Genomic DNA, 16,957 nt, shown 5'->3' with positions numbered 1-16,957 from the left:
TTCGAATCCTGGTTCGCCCCAATTATGTTTCTAGGTTTGTCAGCATCATACCCATGCTCGTTGGTTTCACCGAAGTGGTAAACGTCTGAGACCTGCATCACTTCGGGCTTTCCTCCCACATTAAGCTGACGTGATATAACTCACGTGCATCACTCACTGATGCTAGAAATGTATCCCTGCAACACGTGTAATCCATAACTGCTGGCAATAATGAGGTGAGGTGAAATTGGGTTTCACGTCTTGTCCAAGATTGTTGCTCTTATATAGCGATGTGCTTGCACGTGTTTGTGTGTGTGTGTGTGTGTGTGTGTGTGTGTGTGTGTGTGTGGCTGCTTGTACTAGTCCGGACTGATGCCGATTAATAGTTCTAGCAGACTGAGATACCATGCCGCAGTTTAACATGAATACCCCACTCAGACACAATACTGACTCCAAGCCGATATGTCCTTGTTTCAAGCCCTTAATGCCGAGGGCCAGGCAGGGTAACAATAAGTACCATCTTTTAATGTCTTTTGATATAACGCGGCCGGGGATCGAACCCCGGACCTTCCGCTCTCCGGGCGGACACTCTACCACTAGACCACGGAGGCGGTCCAATAACGAAGCGAAATCTGTCATCTGCAAACAAATACATGGGGGGTGATTTGTGCGGATGATAATTATTGAAGTTTCTTTTAAGCACTAAACTTTGGCCATAATAAACAAGAGTGCACATTTGATACCATGCTATGTTTACCTTACTCGTTAAATGTCACCACATCTATCTCTCGCTATGCAGAGTTGCCTCCCTTTGTTGCATGCCTGAATACTATGATTGTCAGTTTGAATCCCAGTTCACCCTGATCGATTTTGGTTATCAGCACCATACCCATTTTCATGGCTTTAACCAAAATGGTAACGTCTGAAATCTTCATCACGGTTTTCGTCTCATATAACGCCGAGTCACCATGATACTATGGAAATACTGTTCATAATATCTTTAAAACCACTCACTCACTCACTCACTCACACGTATGCCATTCAACTTATTGTAGTGAGAACATTAGACTTTCATTTTCATGTGAATTAATTGCACCATTAAAATAGCTTTGTTCTTTCTTTCTTATCTGTAGGAGCCAAATTAGCAAAAGGGAAAGAAGACACAAGAGAAGGTCTGTCACTTAAGGATAGATGTAAGATATCTTTTAACAACATTCATAAGGTTTTTGTGGTCTGGGTACCTGTGTCAGGTGGTAGGGCTGGGTGGTTGTGGGTACCTGTGTCAGGTGGTTGATGGTACCTGTGTCAGGTGGTAGGGCTGGATGGTTGTGGGTACCTGTGTCAGGTGGTAGGGCTGGGTGGTTGTGGGTACCTGTGTCAGGTGGTTGATGGTACCTGTGTCAGGTGGTAGGGCTGGGTGGTTGTGGGTACCTGTGTCAGGTGGTTGATGGTACCTGTGTCAGGTGGTAGGGCTGGGTGGTTGTGGGTATCTGTGTCAGGTGGTTGATGGTACCTGTGTCAGGCGGTTGATGGTACCTGTGTCAGGTGGTAGGGCTGGGTGGTTGTGGGTACCTGTGTCAGGTGGTTGTGTGTACCTGTGTCAGGTGGTAGGGCTCGGTGGTTGTGGGTACCTGTGTCAGGTGGTTGATGGTACCTGTGTCAGGTGGTTGATGGTACCTGTGTCAGGTGGTTGATGGTACCTGTGTCAGGTGGTAGGGCTGGGTGGTTGTGGGTACCTGTGTCAGGTGGTTGTGTGTACCTGTGTCAGGTGGTAGGGCTCGGTGGTTGTGGGTACCTGTGTCAGGTGGTTGATGGTACCTGTGTCAGGTGGTTGATGGTACCTGTGTCAGGTGGTAGGGCTGGGTGGTTGTGGGTACCTGTGTCAGGTGGTTGTGTGTACCTGTGTCAGGTGGTAGGGCTCGGTGGTTGTGGGTACCTGTGTCAGGTGGTTGATGGTACCTGTGTCAGGTGGTTGATGGTACCTGTGTCAGGTTGTATCACATTCAGCCATTATTATTATTAGGACTGATGGCCTACCTAATTGTACTGTAGTTTCAACAGTGGTTCTCCATCAGTAAAAGTTCTGATCTCCTTGCAGCCAGGGACAATGACAGCATGGCCAGTGGATCCAGCAGCCACATGTCCTTCCCTCCACTGGAAATATTCATCCGTCATCTCAAGGACACAACAAAAGGTCAGCGCCTGCAACTTATGCTGCACTGTTGTATGATTTCAGTAAGGAACTGAGAGAAGGAGTTTAGTTTTGCGCCGCTTTTGACAGTATCTAGACATCTCAGCTTGATGATGCGGAAGTGATGCTAATCTTAGAGGTTTATGCCTCTTGGGAGAGTATTTCAGTTATATCACGGCATGTGGGAGGAAAGCCTGAAATGATGCAGATCTTAGATGTTTACCACTTTGATGAAATCCATGAAAATGGGTGTGGTGCTGACAACCCTGGAAACACTCAGGACAAGTTGGGACTCAAAACTCACGATCATATGTTTCTTGCATGCCTAACTGTAGACTGCATATAGCAGCATCTTTGACAACTGGGAGGCGAATTCAGATGTGTGTGTGGTTAGGCCACACTTTGTTTATTGTTTACATATTCTTGCTATTCAATAAATTTGTGTCAGTCAAAATATAAATAAATTTACCTAGATCTGTATTTTAACTTTTATACCTGATTTTTGTATTTGTTGTTTTTGTCATCAATCTTGAACCAATATATTTAAGTTGAAATGGGAAAAAAATAAATAAATATTGACAATTTCACGATTCATAATAATGACGTTCTCACAGACACACAAAATATACACTTGTATATTTTCAATTTGTGTTAAACTTTTAAAACTTCTTTTAATGGCAATGATACTGGGAGGGTAATGAAGATGTCACTTGAATGGAGCTTGACTCAACCCCATGTATATATATATATGTTACAGCTAGTGTAAAGCATCAGGGACGCACTGTGGCAGACTCAGTGGGCATCATGGACGTGGACACTGTGCTGTTGGAGGAGGTGGGACTGCAACATACAAAGACGTCCACACAATACAACATGTCAACTGTAAATTTCTAAACCTGAATATCCTGTGTGACACATGGTCCTGTGCTCAACACAGGTCTCAAATCAGATGAAATTCAACAACGTCGGTCACGGAGCGTCCTTGGATGGGTGACCGTGTTCGGCCGTGTTTCTTGGGATTCGGTTCTGCCCCCACACTGAAGTACATGTAGCACATGTGGTGTAACCTTTGGCAAGTGACTTTGTTTGACATGTGCCTCTGTTCACCCAGCAGAAAATTGGTACCCAGTGGGATGAGAGCGTAATGTGACTGTTAACAAGGCAGCTTGGCTAGTATACTCCCCAGGGAGCTGATAATGACAACCGAGCACGCTCTGATCCATTGACCGGGCTATTGATTTTAGGGCGATGAGCATGCACCGAGTGTATGATGGCTAGTGCAATATAAGTAGAAGATTGCTATTACTTTATGTAGCCTGCTTCTTTCAAAGTTGGAAACTGTTAGGACAAGCTATAATAACAGGGCATTTTAGGCCCATCGGATATGCGTAATACTAGAATGCAGCAAAAGCCGAAGAAATCATATTGAAAGTTTTCAGATGTGTTTAATTCAAAGCCAATTAGACTTTGTTCATTTCATTTTGGCCTTGTTTGTTCATTGTTGCCGTACTAATGTATTTGATCATGTCAGACATGTGGCAAGAGTAATAATGATGAAAGGCTGGATGTCACCGTACAAACATGTCTGATGATGTTGCATGACAACATTCAAGGTATTTCAAAAATGTTATTTCCAGTGACCTAAAAAAGTGCCTTTTCCCCAACCTCCCTCAGTCCCTTTCTTTCAGTTACATGCCCATAGTCCCTTAATTCAGTTATATGCCCAGAGTCCCATATTTAAGCTATATGCCCATATTCCCATATTTCAGTTATATGCCCATAGTCCCTTAATTCAGTTATATGCCCATAGTCCCTTCTTTCAGTTATATGCCCATCGTCCCTTCTTTCAGTTATATGCCCATCGTCCCTTCTTTCAGTTATATGCCCATCGTCCCTTCTTTCAGTTATATGCCCATCGTCCTTTCTTTCAGTTATATGCCCATCGTCCCTTCTTTCAGTTATATGCCCATCGTCCCTTCTTTCAGTTATATGCCCATCATCCCTTCTTTCAGTTATATGCCCATCGTCCCTTCTTTCAGTTATATGCCCATCGTCCCTTCTTTCAGTTATATGCCCATCGTCCCTTCTTTCAGTTATATGCCCATAGTTCTTTCTTTCAGTTATATGCCCATCGTCCTTTCTTTCAGTTATATGCCCATCGTCCCTTCTTTCAGTTATATGCCCATCGTCCCTTCTTTCAGTTATATGCCCATAGTTCTTTCTTTCAGTTATATGCCCATCGTCCTTTCTTTCAGTTATATGCCCATCGTCCTTTCTTTCAGTTATATGCCCATCGTCCCTTCTTTCAGTTATATGCCCATCGTCCCTTCTTTCAGTTATATGCCCAAGTCCTTTCGTTTAGTTATATGCCCATCATCCCTTCTTTCAGTTATATGCCCAAAGTCCTTTCTTTCAGTTATATGCCCATCGTCCCTTCTTTCAGTTATATGCCCAAGTCCTTTCGTTTAGTTATATGCCCATCGTCCCTTCTTTCAGTTATATGCCCATCGTCCCTTCTTTCAGTTATATGCCCATCGTCCCTTCTTTCAGTTATATGCCCAAGTCCTTTCGTTTAGTTATATGCCCATCATCCCTTCTTTCAGTTATATGCCCATCGTCCCTTCTTTCAGTTATATGCCCATCGTCCCTTCTTTCAGTTATATGCCCATCGTTCTTCCTTTCACTTATATGCCCATCGTCCCTTCTTTCAGTTATATGCCCATCGTCCCTTCTTTCAGTTATATGCCCATCGTCCCTTCTTTCAGTTATATGCCCATCGTCCCTTCTTTCAGTTATATGCCCATCGTCCCTTCTTTCACTTATATGCCCATCGTCCCTTCTTTCAGTTATATGCCCATCGTCCCTTCTTTCACTTATATGCCCATCGTCCCTTCGTTTAGTTATATGTCCATTCTTTCAGGCGAATTCCCATTTCCTTTCTTTCAGTCGTGTGCCCATATAGTATGACATTGTCTCAAACTGGAAGTATGTGTGACAAGATATTTATTGTAAACTTCATGATATGAATGAGTATGTATATGACAAGGGCACAAGCAATAAAATTAGGTTCTCATACCTTGTTTTTTCTTCCATTTAACAATGCCATTGTTAACCCCTCATTTTGAAAAATGGGGGGATATAGCAATCAGCCTGTCCGTTCATCCTTCCATCTATTTTCCGTTTCTGGAGCAGAGCTCCAAACCGTTGAATATTTCTGGATGAAACTTGATATACAGATCAGTCTAGTGTTAAAATTGGTGCCTTTTGATGATTTGAGTGAGTGAGTGAGTGAGTGAGTTGGGTTTAATGCCGCTTTTAACATTATTCCAGTTATATCACGGCGTGTCAGCTTAATGTGGGAGGAAAGCCCGAAGTGATGCAGGTCTAAGACGTTTACCACTTTGGTGAAACCCACGAGCACGGGTATGGTGCTGACAAACCTAGAAACATAATCGGAGCGAACCGGGATTCGAACCCACAATCATAGGTTTCTGGCGTGCCCAAGGGACGCAACTCTGCACAGCGAATCGCGGCGCCTTAGACGACTGGGCCACCCGTGCCCCCTTGATGATTTGAGATTTTGATAAATACTGAACAGCATTATTGTTTTCTTAATGTACGCTCCCTGAATGTTGTTGTAGTCACAGGCAAGGACTGAGTGTTGTGTAATGCGACAATTAACAATATTCCAGCCAGTAAATAATCTCAGGCAGACAAACCAGTGATTGAAAGCATGATCCCATGTCCCACGCTGATGGAGTATGTTGACACAGAATCAACCAAGTCCCAGATTCCCATCCGATTATATTCAGTGTGCTTTTACAAGAATAGGTTACTGTGGATCTATTCTGCCCTAGATTCATTACAGGGTCTCAGGGGTACTGAGGATCTCCTCTGCCCTGGAATCACTACAGGGTCACAAGGGTCACAAGGGTACTGAGGGTCTATTCTTGCCCTGGAATCACTATAGGGTCACAAGGGTACTGAGGGTCTATTCTTGCCCTGGAATCACTACAGGGTCACAAGGGTACTGAGGATCTATTCTTGCCCTGGAATCACTACAGGGTCACAAGGGTACTGAGGGTCTATTCTTGACCTGGAATCACTACAGGGTCACAAGGGTACTGAGGGTCTATTCTGCCCTGGAATCACTACAGGGTCACAAGGGTACTGAGGATCTATTCTTGCCCTGGAATCACTACAGGGTCACAAGTGTACTGAGGATCTATTCTTGCCCTGGAATCACTACAGGGTCACAAGGGTACTGAGGATCTCCTGGGCCCTGGAATCACTACAGGGTCACGCAGGTACTGAGGTTCTATTCTTGCCCTGGAATCACTACAGGGTCACAAGGGTACTGAGGATCTCCTCTGCCCTGGAATCACTACAGGGTCACAAGGGTACTGAGGGTCTATTCTTGCCCTGGAATCACTACAGGGTCACAAGGGTACTGAGGATCTTTTCTGCCCTGGAATCACTACAGGGTCACAAGGGTACTGAGGGTCTATTCTTGCCCTGGAATCACTACAGGGTCACGCAGGTCCTGAGGATCTATTCTGCCCTGGAATCACTACAGGGTCTCAGGGGTACTGAGGATCTATTCTTGCCCTGGAATCACTACAGGGTCACAAGGGTATTGAGGATCTCCTCTGCCCTGGAATCCCTACAGGGTCACAAGGGTACTGAGGGTCTATTCTGCCCTGGAATCACTACACGGTCACGAGGGTACTGAGGATCTATTCTGCCCTTGAATCACTGCAGGGTCATAAGGGTACTGAGGATCTCTTCTGCCCTGGAGTCACTAGTTTCACGAGGGTACTGAGGATCTCCTCTGCCCTGGAATCACAACAGGGGCTCAGGGGTACTGAGGATCTATTCTGCCCTGGAATCACTACAGGGTCACGAGGGTCTCAGGGGTACTGAGGATCTCCTCTGCCCTGGAATCACTACAGGGTCACGAGGGTACTGAGGATCTATTCTGCCCTTGAATCACAACAGGGTCACGAGGGTCTCAGGGGTACTGAGGATCTCCCCTGCCCTGGAATCACTACAGGGTCACGAGGGTAACGAGGATCTATTCTGCCCTTGAATCACAACAGGGTCTCAGGGGTACTGAGGATCTATTCTGCCCTGGGATCACTACAGGGTCTCAGGGGTACTGAGGATCTATCCTGCCCTTGAATCACAACAGGGTCTCAGGGGTACTGAGGATCTATTCTGCCCTTGAATCACTACAGGGTCTCAGGGGTACTGAGGATCTATTCTGCCCTGGATTCACTACAGGGTCTCAGGGGTACTGAGGATCTATTCTGCCCTGGAATCACTACAGGGTCACGAGGGTACTGAGGATCTATTCTGCCCTGGAATCGCTACAGGGTCTCAGGGGTACTGAGGATCTATTCTGCCCTGGGATCACTACAGGGTCTCAGGGGTACTGGGGATCTATTCTGCCCTGGAATCACTAAAGGGTCACGAGGGTACTGAGGATCTCCTCTGCCCTGGAATCACTACAGGGTCACGAGGGTACTGAGGATCTATTCTGCTCTGGACTCCATGTTATGGGTGAATACGATCCCCATCAGAGCTGTTTACTGCATGTTGACAAACAGTGCATGACACCTGTTGAACAGTGATTTCGAGCATTTAATCTGTCAGTATCGGACCTCCTTGTGTGTGAGTGTTTCCCATCAGATGTTACCAAATGGGTCAATACAAGGCATGATAGAGCCTCCATCTCCATCTTGTTTCCGAGCACCCAGTTACTTCGACACAGATGAGTTGTAGCTTTTGAGGCAGAACTGGGGCATGTTTTCCCACAGATTCCAGTCGTCTCGTCTCGTGGCTGATACAGCACTGACAAAGAAATAGCTATCACAGCCAACCAACCATTCATATCAGGTTTAATAATGTCCATTTAATGTTTGTATTAAGGAGCGTGGTGTGAGTTGGAATTCGTGCATCACAAGTCTTGGTTGTTTGTGTGTGTGTGTGTGTGTGTGTGTGTGTGCGTGCGTGCGTGCGTGCGTGCGTGCGTGCGTGCGTGCGTGCGTGTTTTATGATCATATCATAATACTGTTTCAGGATAGTTCAGAGAGCTTGTTGTGTGATCTACTTTAGATACGTATGAAAATGAAAAAAAAAATTTTTTATTAATGGTGGTGATTAAACGCATATATATTTGACATTCACGACCTTATATAGTTGGTGCTTATTTGCAATTAAAGAACAAATTAGATGTGTCTGTGTGTGTGTGTGTGTGTGTGTGTGTGTGTGTGCGCTTGCGTGCGTGCGTGCGTGCGTGTTTCATGGTCATGTCACAAAACTGTTTCAGAATAGTACAGAGAGCATGCCGTGTGTATGGCAAAGTACTGGGACACCTGTAACTTATTCATAACACAAGGGACCGCCTCCGTGGCCTAGTGGTAGAGCTCGGAGTCAGTATGCTCACGGGACCCTGAACCTTGTCTGCGCGTTTGTTTTTATTATTAGTTACATGGTCCTGTGGTTTATATGTGTCTGAGTGGAGTATACATGTTAAACTGTGGCATGGTATCTCAGTGGGCTAGCATATTAATCGGCATTAGTCCTGACTATAGCCTTGCTCCAAGGCTGTACTGAATGACAGGTCCATGAGTGTATACTGATTCTATCCTAATAAAAGGCAAGTCTAGATAAGTTGACAGTGCAAGGAAGCAGTCTCTTATTGGAACAACCTGTTCTTGTTATTTATGAAATCTAGAAATTATGATTTAAACTAATAGTGTTTGCCTAAGAGACTAATAAGAGATACCAAATGCAGACTATGGTTTAATATTCCTTCAGCTTGTTTGTAATGATATAAGCATTTCTTCAAGTGATGTGTAAGTCTCTCTGGGAGTTTAGGGGGCACGGGTGGCCCAGTCGTCTAAGGCACCGCGATTCGCTGTGCAGAGTCGCGTCCATTGGGCATGCCAGAAAGCTATTACTCTGGGTTCGAATCCCGGTTCGCCCCGATTATGTTTCTAGGTTTGTCAGCACCATACCCGTGCTTGTGGATTTCATCGAAGTGGTAAACGTCCTCTTTGCTCGCCTCCAGGCTCCATATCGGAGACCCATGGACCTCAAGGAACTAGACATGCTTCGCTTCGAGCTTTCCTCCCACATTAAGCTGACACGCCGTGATATAACTGGAATACTGTTAAAAGCAGCGTTAAACCCAACTCACTCACTCACTCACTCAGGGAGGTTAGGGAACAACAGCAACACACTGGGAGAAGCCCTGAGTATCTGGAGGACACCCCCTCAAACAAGCACTTACCTTAAAAACACTTTCAAAGTATCCACAGTGGACATGATGTTTAGAGCCCTGCAATTCACTGTGCAGAGGTACGTCCCCTAGCCATGCCAGAATTCTATGATGGTGGGATGGAATGCCAGATTCACCCTGATTATCTTTCTTGATTTCGCCTGAGTCTGTCCATGTTTCAGAGTTTCCCAACTCCCGCCCGCCCTGAATTTTAATTCCGAGGTGAAATAACATAAAGATTTTTGTATCTTGATTTTCCCCGCTGCTGTTGAAAATTGTACCCAGATATGATAAACAAAACAATCCTGCCACTGCACACACATAAAATACCCAGCTTTATCTTTCTTTAGCTGTGTATATTAAAAAATCGTTTCCGAAGCAAAGGGGCACGATCTAGATCATTAAATAATTTAAGGATAGGTCACAAACGAACCTAAGCAATTAGCGAAAAACAGTTGGGTTTTTTCTTTCTTTTTTTCATCTTTATTTTCGGGGCGGGATTTGATTTTACTCGCACACTTTCTTGCTGATTGAGGTTGGAGATGAGGCACATATAAAAAAAAGCCTAGGTTGTAAACGTCTAAAACTTACCGTATTCACCATAATGATTGTCCTTGGTGGTTGCAAATATGTAAAACACGACAAGACATTGTTAACAGACATCGGATGGAAGTGAACAAAATTACTTCAAGTGTCGATGACACTAAAACTTTTTTACAATAGCTACTGGGCTGAAGGTTGGGGGAGCTTATTGGGTAAGTTTTTGTTTGATTGCTGTTTAGCGCCGCACTCAGCAATATTACAGCAAAATGACGGCGGTCTGTAAATAATGGAGTCTGGACTAGACAATCCAGTGATTGACATCATGAGCATCGATCCACGCAAGTGGGATACGATGACATGCATCAACCAAGTCAGCGAGCCTGAGCACCCGATCCCGTTGGTCGCCTCTTACGACAAGCATAGTCGCCTTTTACGTCAAGCGTGGGTTGTTGAAGACCCGGATCTTCATGGTAGTAGAGTCATATCCCTGGAATCCGTGTGCAGTTTCTGTTACACCTTTGTCCATAGTACTATGGGTCTATTGGGAAAGTACGGTTAAAATACAGGGAATACGGTACAACACTTTCCTCCCACGCTGTGATATGGCCGAAATACTGAAGAAAACAGTGTTGAGCACAACTAACTCCACAAGTATCTACAATTACATTGTGTTGGTCGGCATGATACTCTATCTGCAATTTATTCAGCATGAGAAGCATGTTCGTGTTCTAGAAGCCTCTGTGCACCTGGGAACATGAGTGCAGTGCAAATAGTTGTCAAGTAGAGACATGGCGTCTTGAGTCAGGATTACCCAACAGCTATATATCATGGCGAAGTGTGACCTGCAAAGTCAGCTTACTTATAATGACAATGCACTTTTGTGAACTTTTCTTTTGACAAGGTGTTCACATGCATACACTTTAAACACATCAACCAGCGCTTTTGAATCGTTCACTTAAATGAACCCATCCAAACTGACGTTCAATTCTGAAAAGAAATTGTGTTTTGTGGTAAGTGTGTTGCCAGAAGTGGGTTCCCTATGTGTTACTGTCAGCACAAATTTCCATGTAAGTTCATTTTCAATGATATGGACAAAGGTGTAACAGAAACTGCACACGCGTGAGACAAGCATGATCAGTTTGTGATACTACACTTGAGGAAGCTGGTTCATGCAGATCCTGTTGATGTGGATATCCTGGCTGACACCATACAGTGTTGTACTGTGTTAACACTGTCCAGTTGATACCTATCTTAATTCTTCGAGTATACGCCGGGGTACTGGGTATCTGAAAACAATAAACACCGGGCCTTGACTAAACGCTGGTTTACTGGGTAACAGTAAACAATAAAAACTGGGCCCCGATTTATTGCCGGGTACTGGGTATCTGAAAACAATAAACAAAGGGTCTCGATTAAACGCCGGGGTACTGGGTATCTGAAAACAAGAAAACCCGGGCCTCGATTTAATCCTGAGGTACTGGGTATCTGAAAACAATAAACAAAGGGTCTCGATTAAACGCCGGTGATTGGGTATGTGAAAACAATAAACACCGGGCCTCGATTAAACGCCGGGGTACTGGGGATCTGAAAACAAGAAAAACCGGGCCTCGATTTAATCCTGAGGTACTGGGTATCTGAAAACAATAAACAAAGGGTCTCGATTAAACGCCGGTGATAGAGTATGTGAAAACAATCAACACCGGGCCTCGATTAAACGCCGGTGATAGAGTATGTGAAAACAATCAACACCGGGCCTCGATTAAACGCCGGTGATAGAGTATGTGAAAACAATCAACACCGGGCCTCGATTTATCGCCGGGGTATTGAGTACCTGAAATCAAGAAAAACCGGGCCTCGATTTAATCCTGAGGTACTGGGTATCTGAAAACAATAAACGCCGGTCCTCGATTTAATCCTAGGGTACAGGGTATCTGAAAACAATTTGTAATTTATCAAACACGCGCATGGTTGGGAGCAAACCCAATTCAGTTTATTTCTCACAAATTCAACATGAGCATATATCCAATGTCATACAATACAAAATAATACATCAATATGGCAGTTTCCTTGTACATGTTAAGTCTTTCTAAGCAACGTAAAGAAATGTACAATAAATCTTGCTAACTATTTTTAATCTATGTGAGTGAGTGAGTGAGTTTGGTTTTACGCCGCTTTTAGCAATATTCCAGCAATATCACGGCGGAGGACACCAGAAATGGGCTTCACACATTGTACCCATGTCGGGATTCGAACCCGGGTCTTCGGCGTGACGAGCGAACGCTTTAACCACTAGGCTACCCGACCCCCCTTTTAATCTATGATCTTTTGGGGAGATAATAGTGGAACATTCTGGAAATGGCAGACCCGAGTAAACATGGCGTATTTTACATTTTATATTAAAAATGACAGCGATGTGAATTACATCATTAAAAGATAAAATAATCTACACGCTGATACAGTTATAAATGACGAGATTTTTTTTAGCGAATTGTAATTCATTTTTTATACCAAGTACGCATGCATCAATCCGCCAGCGTTTGCACAGCATAACCAATGATCTATTTTCACGTTCATAAATGTCAAAGGACGTAACTGAAAACAATAAACACTGGGTCTCTCTTAAATGATTCCAGGTACCCAGTACCCGGGCCTGGTAGTTATTGTTTTCAGAGACCCAGTTCCCCAGCATTTAATCAAGACTAAGTGTTTATCGCTTGGATCCCTGAATTCTAAAGGTTGACCGTTCTATGATATTAAATAAATATGTCTTATTGTGTTTGAAGTATTATTCTGCTAATCTGAATTGGAAGATGCTGTGGGTCGGGTCTGCATATTTACAAACGACAGTGAAATTTTTATACAGCAAGTAATATATTAAGCACTAAACTCTTTCCCGTGTAATAACCATTTTATGAAACTCGTTAATAGTTTTGGAACCCGACTCGCTTTAGCTCCTCGTATACATGAACTATTCACTCGTTTCATTACAAGTTGTGTTGTGATATCTGTTATATTCTAAAGGGAAACATTTGAGTGAGTTTATGACCTGACATTGTGTCTTTTAAACTAGCATCACAATCTGACAAAAAAAGATTCCACAAATTTGAATGTCTATTCTAAAATGGAAAACAATGTCAAAAATAATTAAAACTCAGGCTAGATTAATTGGATTCTTGCTCACAATATCAGTCACTGGATTGTCTGGTCTAGACTCGATTATTTACAGTCCGTCGTCGGGGCGGTCGGGTAGCCTCGTGGTTAAAGCGTTCGCTCGTCACGCCGAAGACCCGGGTTCGATTCCCCACATGTGTATAATGTGTAAAGACAATTTTTCGGTGTCCCCTGGCGTGATATTGTTGGAATATTGCTAAAAGCGGCGTAAAACCTTCCACATTCACTTGTGATAAGATGTATGAAGGGGGAGAGAGTGGTCATCAACACCATGTCTGATGACTCAAGACTGAAGATCAATCATGCAGGGCTTTGTGTTTCCAACTGATCATTAATATAAGCTACCAGAAACCCATGATCTTGATGACCACTCACGCACTCACGCACGCACTCACTCACTCACGCACGCACGCACGCACTCACGCACTCACTCACTCACCCACATGAACAATGAGGGTGACAAGCAAACACATCTGAGACCTGCATCACTTCAGACTTTCCACCATATTAAGCTGACAGGCCGTGATATGACTGGAATACTGTTGAAAGCGTTAAACCCACTTCATTCGCTCACTCACTAACTCAACAATGGTCCAGTCAGTGCAAGATTGCACTCAATCAGCCAATTCACACATTGTGACCTCTTCAAAGTCGATGCTGACAACAAGCATGGAGTACTAGAAAGCTATTTTGTCACAAAGCTGGTGTTTTTCACCACCAACCCATTCCCACAATGCACCACGACCAGAGACCAGGATGTAAGATGAGTACCCATCAGGAAGCTGTCGTGATGAGATAAGATCACTAGATGTCAAGGTTGTCTACATAGGGAAGTGATATGGCTGTGATAAACATGCATGTGGCTGTATAATACTGGACCGGTATAGTGCTACTTAAACAGAGAATTTTCCAGGAATATGTGCATTGAAGATTATTTGTATCACAGTGGTAGCCCAATGAGATACCATGCCGCAGTTTCCCACTCAGACACTGTACTGACTCCGAACCGACCAGCCCTTATTTTAGTCCCTTAGTGCCTTGCGCCCGGCAGGGTAACAAGAAGTACAATATTTTACAGTCTATTTGGAGGACGCGACTGGGGATCGAACCACCGACCTTCCGCTCTCCGGGCAGACGCTTGATCCACTACACCATAGGGGCGACACAGAAACAGACCATGGATGCTACGATATCAGTCGCTCAGTGGCCAAGGGGCGGTCGGGTAGCCTAGTGGATAAAGCTTTCGCTCGTCACGCCGAAGACCTTGGTTCGATTCCCGACATGGGTACAATGTGTGAAGCCCATTTCTGGTGTCCCCAGCCATGATATTGCGGGAATATTGCTAAAAGCGGCGTAATACCATACTCACTTACTCTGATACAACTGAAATAACGGAATGGAATATTCTTAATCGAGGCTGGCTTCATTTGTGTTGTTTATTTTAACTTTGATTTTGGAAAGTGTTCAAATGGCAGTGCTACTGAGTTGACGTCACGCGTATATGGTTGCATGTGACTGAAACGATATTTTTGCCTTTATCAACATACAACATTGATTCTGGTTCCATTTTGACTCCTCGTTTCAGATTTTTCATTGGTTTAGCCTCGAGAAAAACAGTAGTCCCGATAGGGTGTTTGTGTGTTATTGTTTCATAGTCTGCAATATCATGCACATGAAAAAAGCCTGGTATGGATCGAGAACATCTGGTCGACATGGACCTTGAAAGCTGTAGCCTCCCTGTGGCTACGGCACTGGATATCAAATGAACTCATTCATGCATTGTATTGTTCGTCACGACTCTCCGCGTCAATTTACTCCTCATAACGTCGCCGGATGTTACGTAAGGCCTTGCACCAAAAAAACTGAGTCAGAGAGACAGAACCGGCCGCCGCCACACCAACGACCAGTCTACGATGAAGACTTCATGACTTAGTGCATAAGTAAGTGACAGAGTGGGTCTCCGCACCCGGGAACATTGGCCACGCGGTCCCGGTGTGCGTTCTGTCACGTGATGGCCATTACTTGCACTATTTCGACCTGCAACAATAAACATGTTTTTTTTGTCTTCCGTCTACACACTGGGCAAAATCTATGCGAACGGGTAATCGAAAGTTATAGTTGTTGATTGCATAGTTTATCGACTCTTACTCCAAGCTGTCTCTGTCAACATTCATGCGCCAGCCCTTGCACTCACCAGGAATAAACACAACACACGGGTTATTATACTTAATAATGCTCCAGGCCACCTTCAAATATAACATATATATAATATATTATTGAATGAGATATAGTGTATATGATTAAAATAGATTACAGAACAACAGTATCGCTCATTTCGTGCATATATAGAATATTAAATGACCTCACGTGTCATAGCATTTTTAGAAAACGAGTGAACCATGTTTCGCGAGGTTCATAAAACATGGTATTACACTCGTTTAGGCTCGTTTCGTATTGTATTACTCGCTTCTTTTATGCAAACTCAAGTATCGAAAACGATATCTATGCTTTTTTCTTCTTTTTTTTTTTGGGGGGGGGGGGGGTTATGGCGTGTTTAAAGATACATTTATTTAATGTTTACTAAATTAGATATTAATTTATCATATAAATTACATAGTTAGCAGTTTAGGAAGTTATACATGGCATCTTGTAAATGAACAAAAAGAAGAACAAGAAGAATGGTTTGTTTGTGTGTCACTATTTAAGCACCCATCCATTTTGGTGTTGTAAGATGGTATTTGTTCTTACCCTGTCTGGCGCGCGGCATTAAGGTTCTATAAATGGACTGGTGTTCAAAACGGCGTTAAACCCAACCCACCCTCACTCATCACATGAAAAAGGCTCAACTGTATTCTGTTAGTTAGAAACATTAAAGGGGATTAATTCCATATTTAATAATATCGTTACAGAGCAAACCATTATCTAAAATACACTCTTCAAAAAAGAAAAGCATAGTTAAAAAATAAGGATATTTATTAAACGGATGTATGGATTATTTGTGTAGGATTAAGTAGGATTATTTTGGTAATCCCCACGACAGAGGAACATGAAGTTTTAATGCGTTATAAGTTATAGTAGTTGAATGACACAGGACTATAAGGACCTGTACGATAATGTTGACTTAATTTTACCGACTGAAATGTGACAGTTTATGTTGAAGTTTAATATTTTCTAATTTAAATGTTCATTTGCAATGGTTTTTCATTTGGTAAATTCCAGGATAAAACCGTTTGTATTCTGTCTGTTTAATGGTGTGGCGATACAACTGTTGTAGTGAACCGTTAATGTAAATTGACTCATCACCCAAACAATAACTGCATGTCATTAGAAAGATCTACTGAATAGATACATGCATAACTCACGTTGGCTCAAACCTGCTTTATTTTGAACCATAACTTACAATCACCTGAGGTTTCCTGTGCCTTCTACACCAATGGCATCTGTTTCGGCAGATAATCAAGACTGGTATCTCTTTTTTTATATTCATGCAAAGATTGTCAACCTTATTCTGCTGTAAGGTTTAAAAAATTTGATCAACTTCAGTTATAAGGTAAAGAATCCAGACACAAAGAGGAATCATTTTTACGACTAGCTGCTTAAATCTCTCTCATGACTGCTAGAAAAACGTGGCATCTGTCAATTGTTTTATTTTAGGATTTCTCACAGAAAAATACACAAGAGCTAAGCAACAAATGGACCAGTGAAGATTCCGGGGTGGAATAGGTCTTCAGCAACACATACTTGCCGAAAAAGGCGACTATGCCTGTCGTAAGAGGCGACTAACGGGA

General features: G+C 43.4%; 2 protein-coding genes across 4 annotated transcripts in view; both read left to right on the top strand.

Moving 5' to 3' along the window:
- LOC124134166 overlaps window positions 1–5,245 on the top strand; it is a 57,068-nt gene extending 51,823 nt beyond the window's left edge. The window contains exons 29-31 of one of the 3 annotated variants that reach the window (XM_046498869.2): window positions 1,113–1,172; window positions 2,078–2,173; window positions 2,928–5,245. In XM_046498869.2, coding sequence (XP_046354825.2) covers window positions 1,113–1,172; window positions 2,078–2,173; window positions 2,928–3,064 — 293 coding nt within the window. In that variant the 3' untranslated portion in view covers window positions 3,065–5,245. Of the gene's footprint in view, window positions 1–1,112; window positions 1,173–2,077; window positions 2,174–2,927 lie in introns of those variants that run through there. The other 2 variants (XM_046498877.2, XR_006861063.2) reach the window with 2 other exon arrangements.
- On the top strand, window positions 3,971–5,245 carry LOC125380994. The gene is made up of 2 exons (XM_048396833.1): window positions 3,971–4,613; window positions 4,747–5,245. The coding sequence occupies exons 1-2, from the start codon at window positions 3,971–3,973 to the stop codon at window positions 5,130–5,132; spliced, it is 1,029 nt and encodes a 342-aa protein (XP_048252790.1). The 3' UTR covers window positions 5,133–5,245.
- Window positions 5,246–16,957: the final 11,712 nt, after the last annotated feature.

The sequence above is a fragment of the Haliotis rufescens genome, unplaced genomic scaffold (assembly GCF_023055435.1).
Source record: "Haliotis rufescens isolate VD_foot unplaced genomic scaffold, xgHalRufe1.0.p SCAF_16, whole genome shotgun sequence".
Classification (NCBI taxonomy): Eukaryota; Metazoa; Mollusca; class Gastropoda; order Lepetellida; family Haliotidae; genus Haliotis; species Haliotis rufescens.
The sequence above is the reverse complement of the archived record's forward strand: the minus strand, read 5'-3'. Positions and strand labels throughout refer to the sequence as shown.

Coding starts and splice junctions, on each gene's coding strand:
- LOC125380994 (XM_048396833.1), top strand. CDS start 3,971: ATGCCCATAGTCCCTTCTTTCAGTTATATGCCCATCGTCCCTTCTTTC. Junction 4,614..4,746: donor CCCATCGTCCCTTCTTTCAG/TTATATGCCCAA, acceptor CCTTTCGTTTAG/TTATATGCCCATCATCCCTT.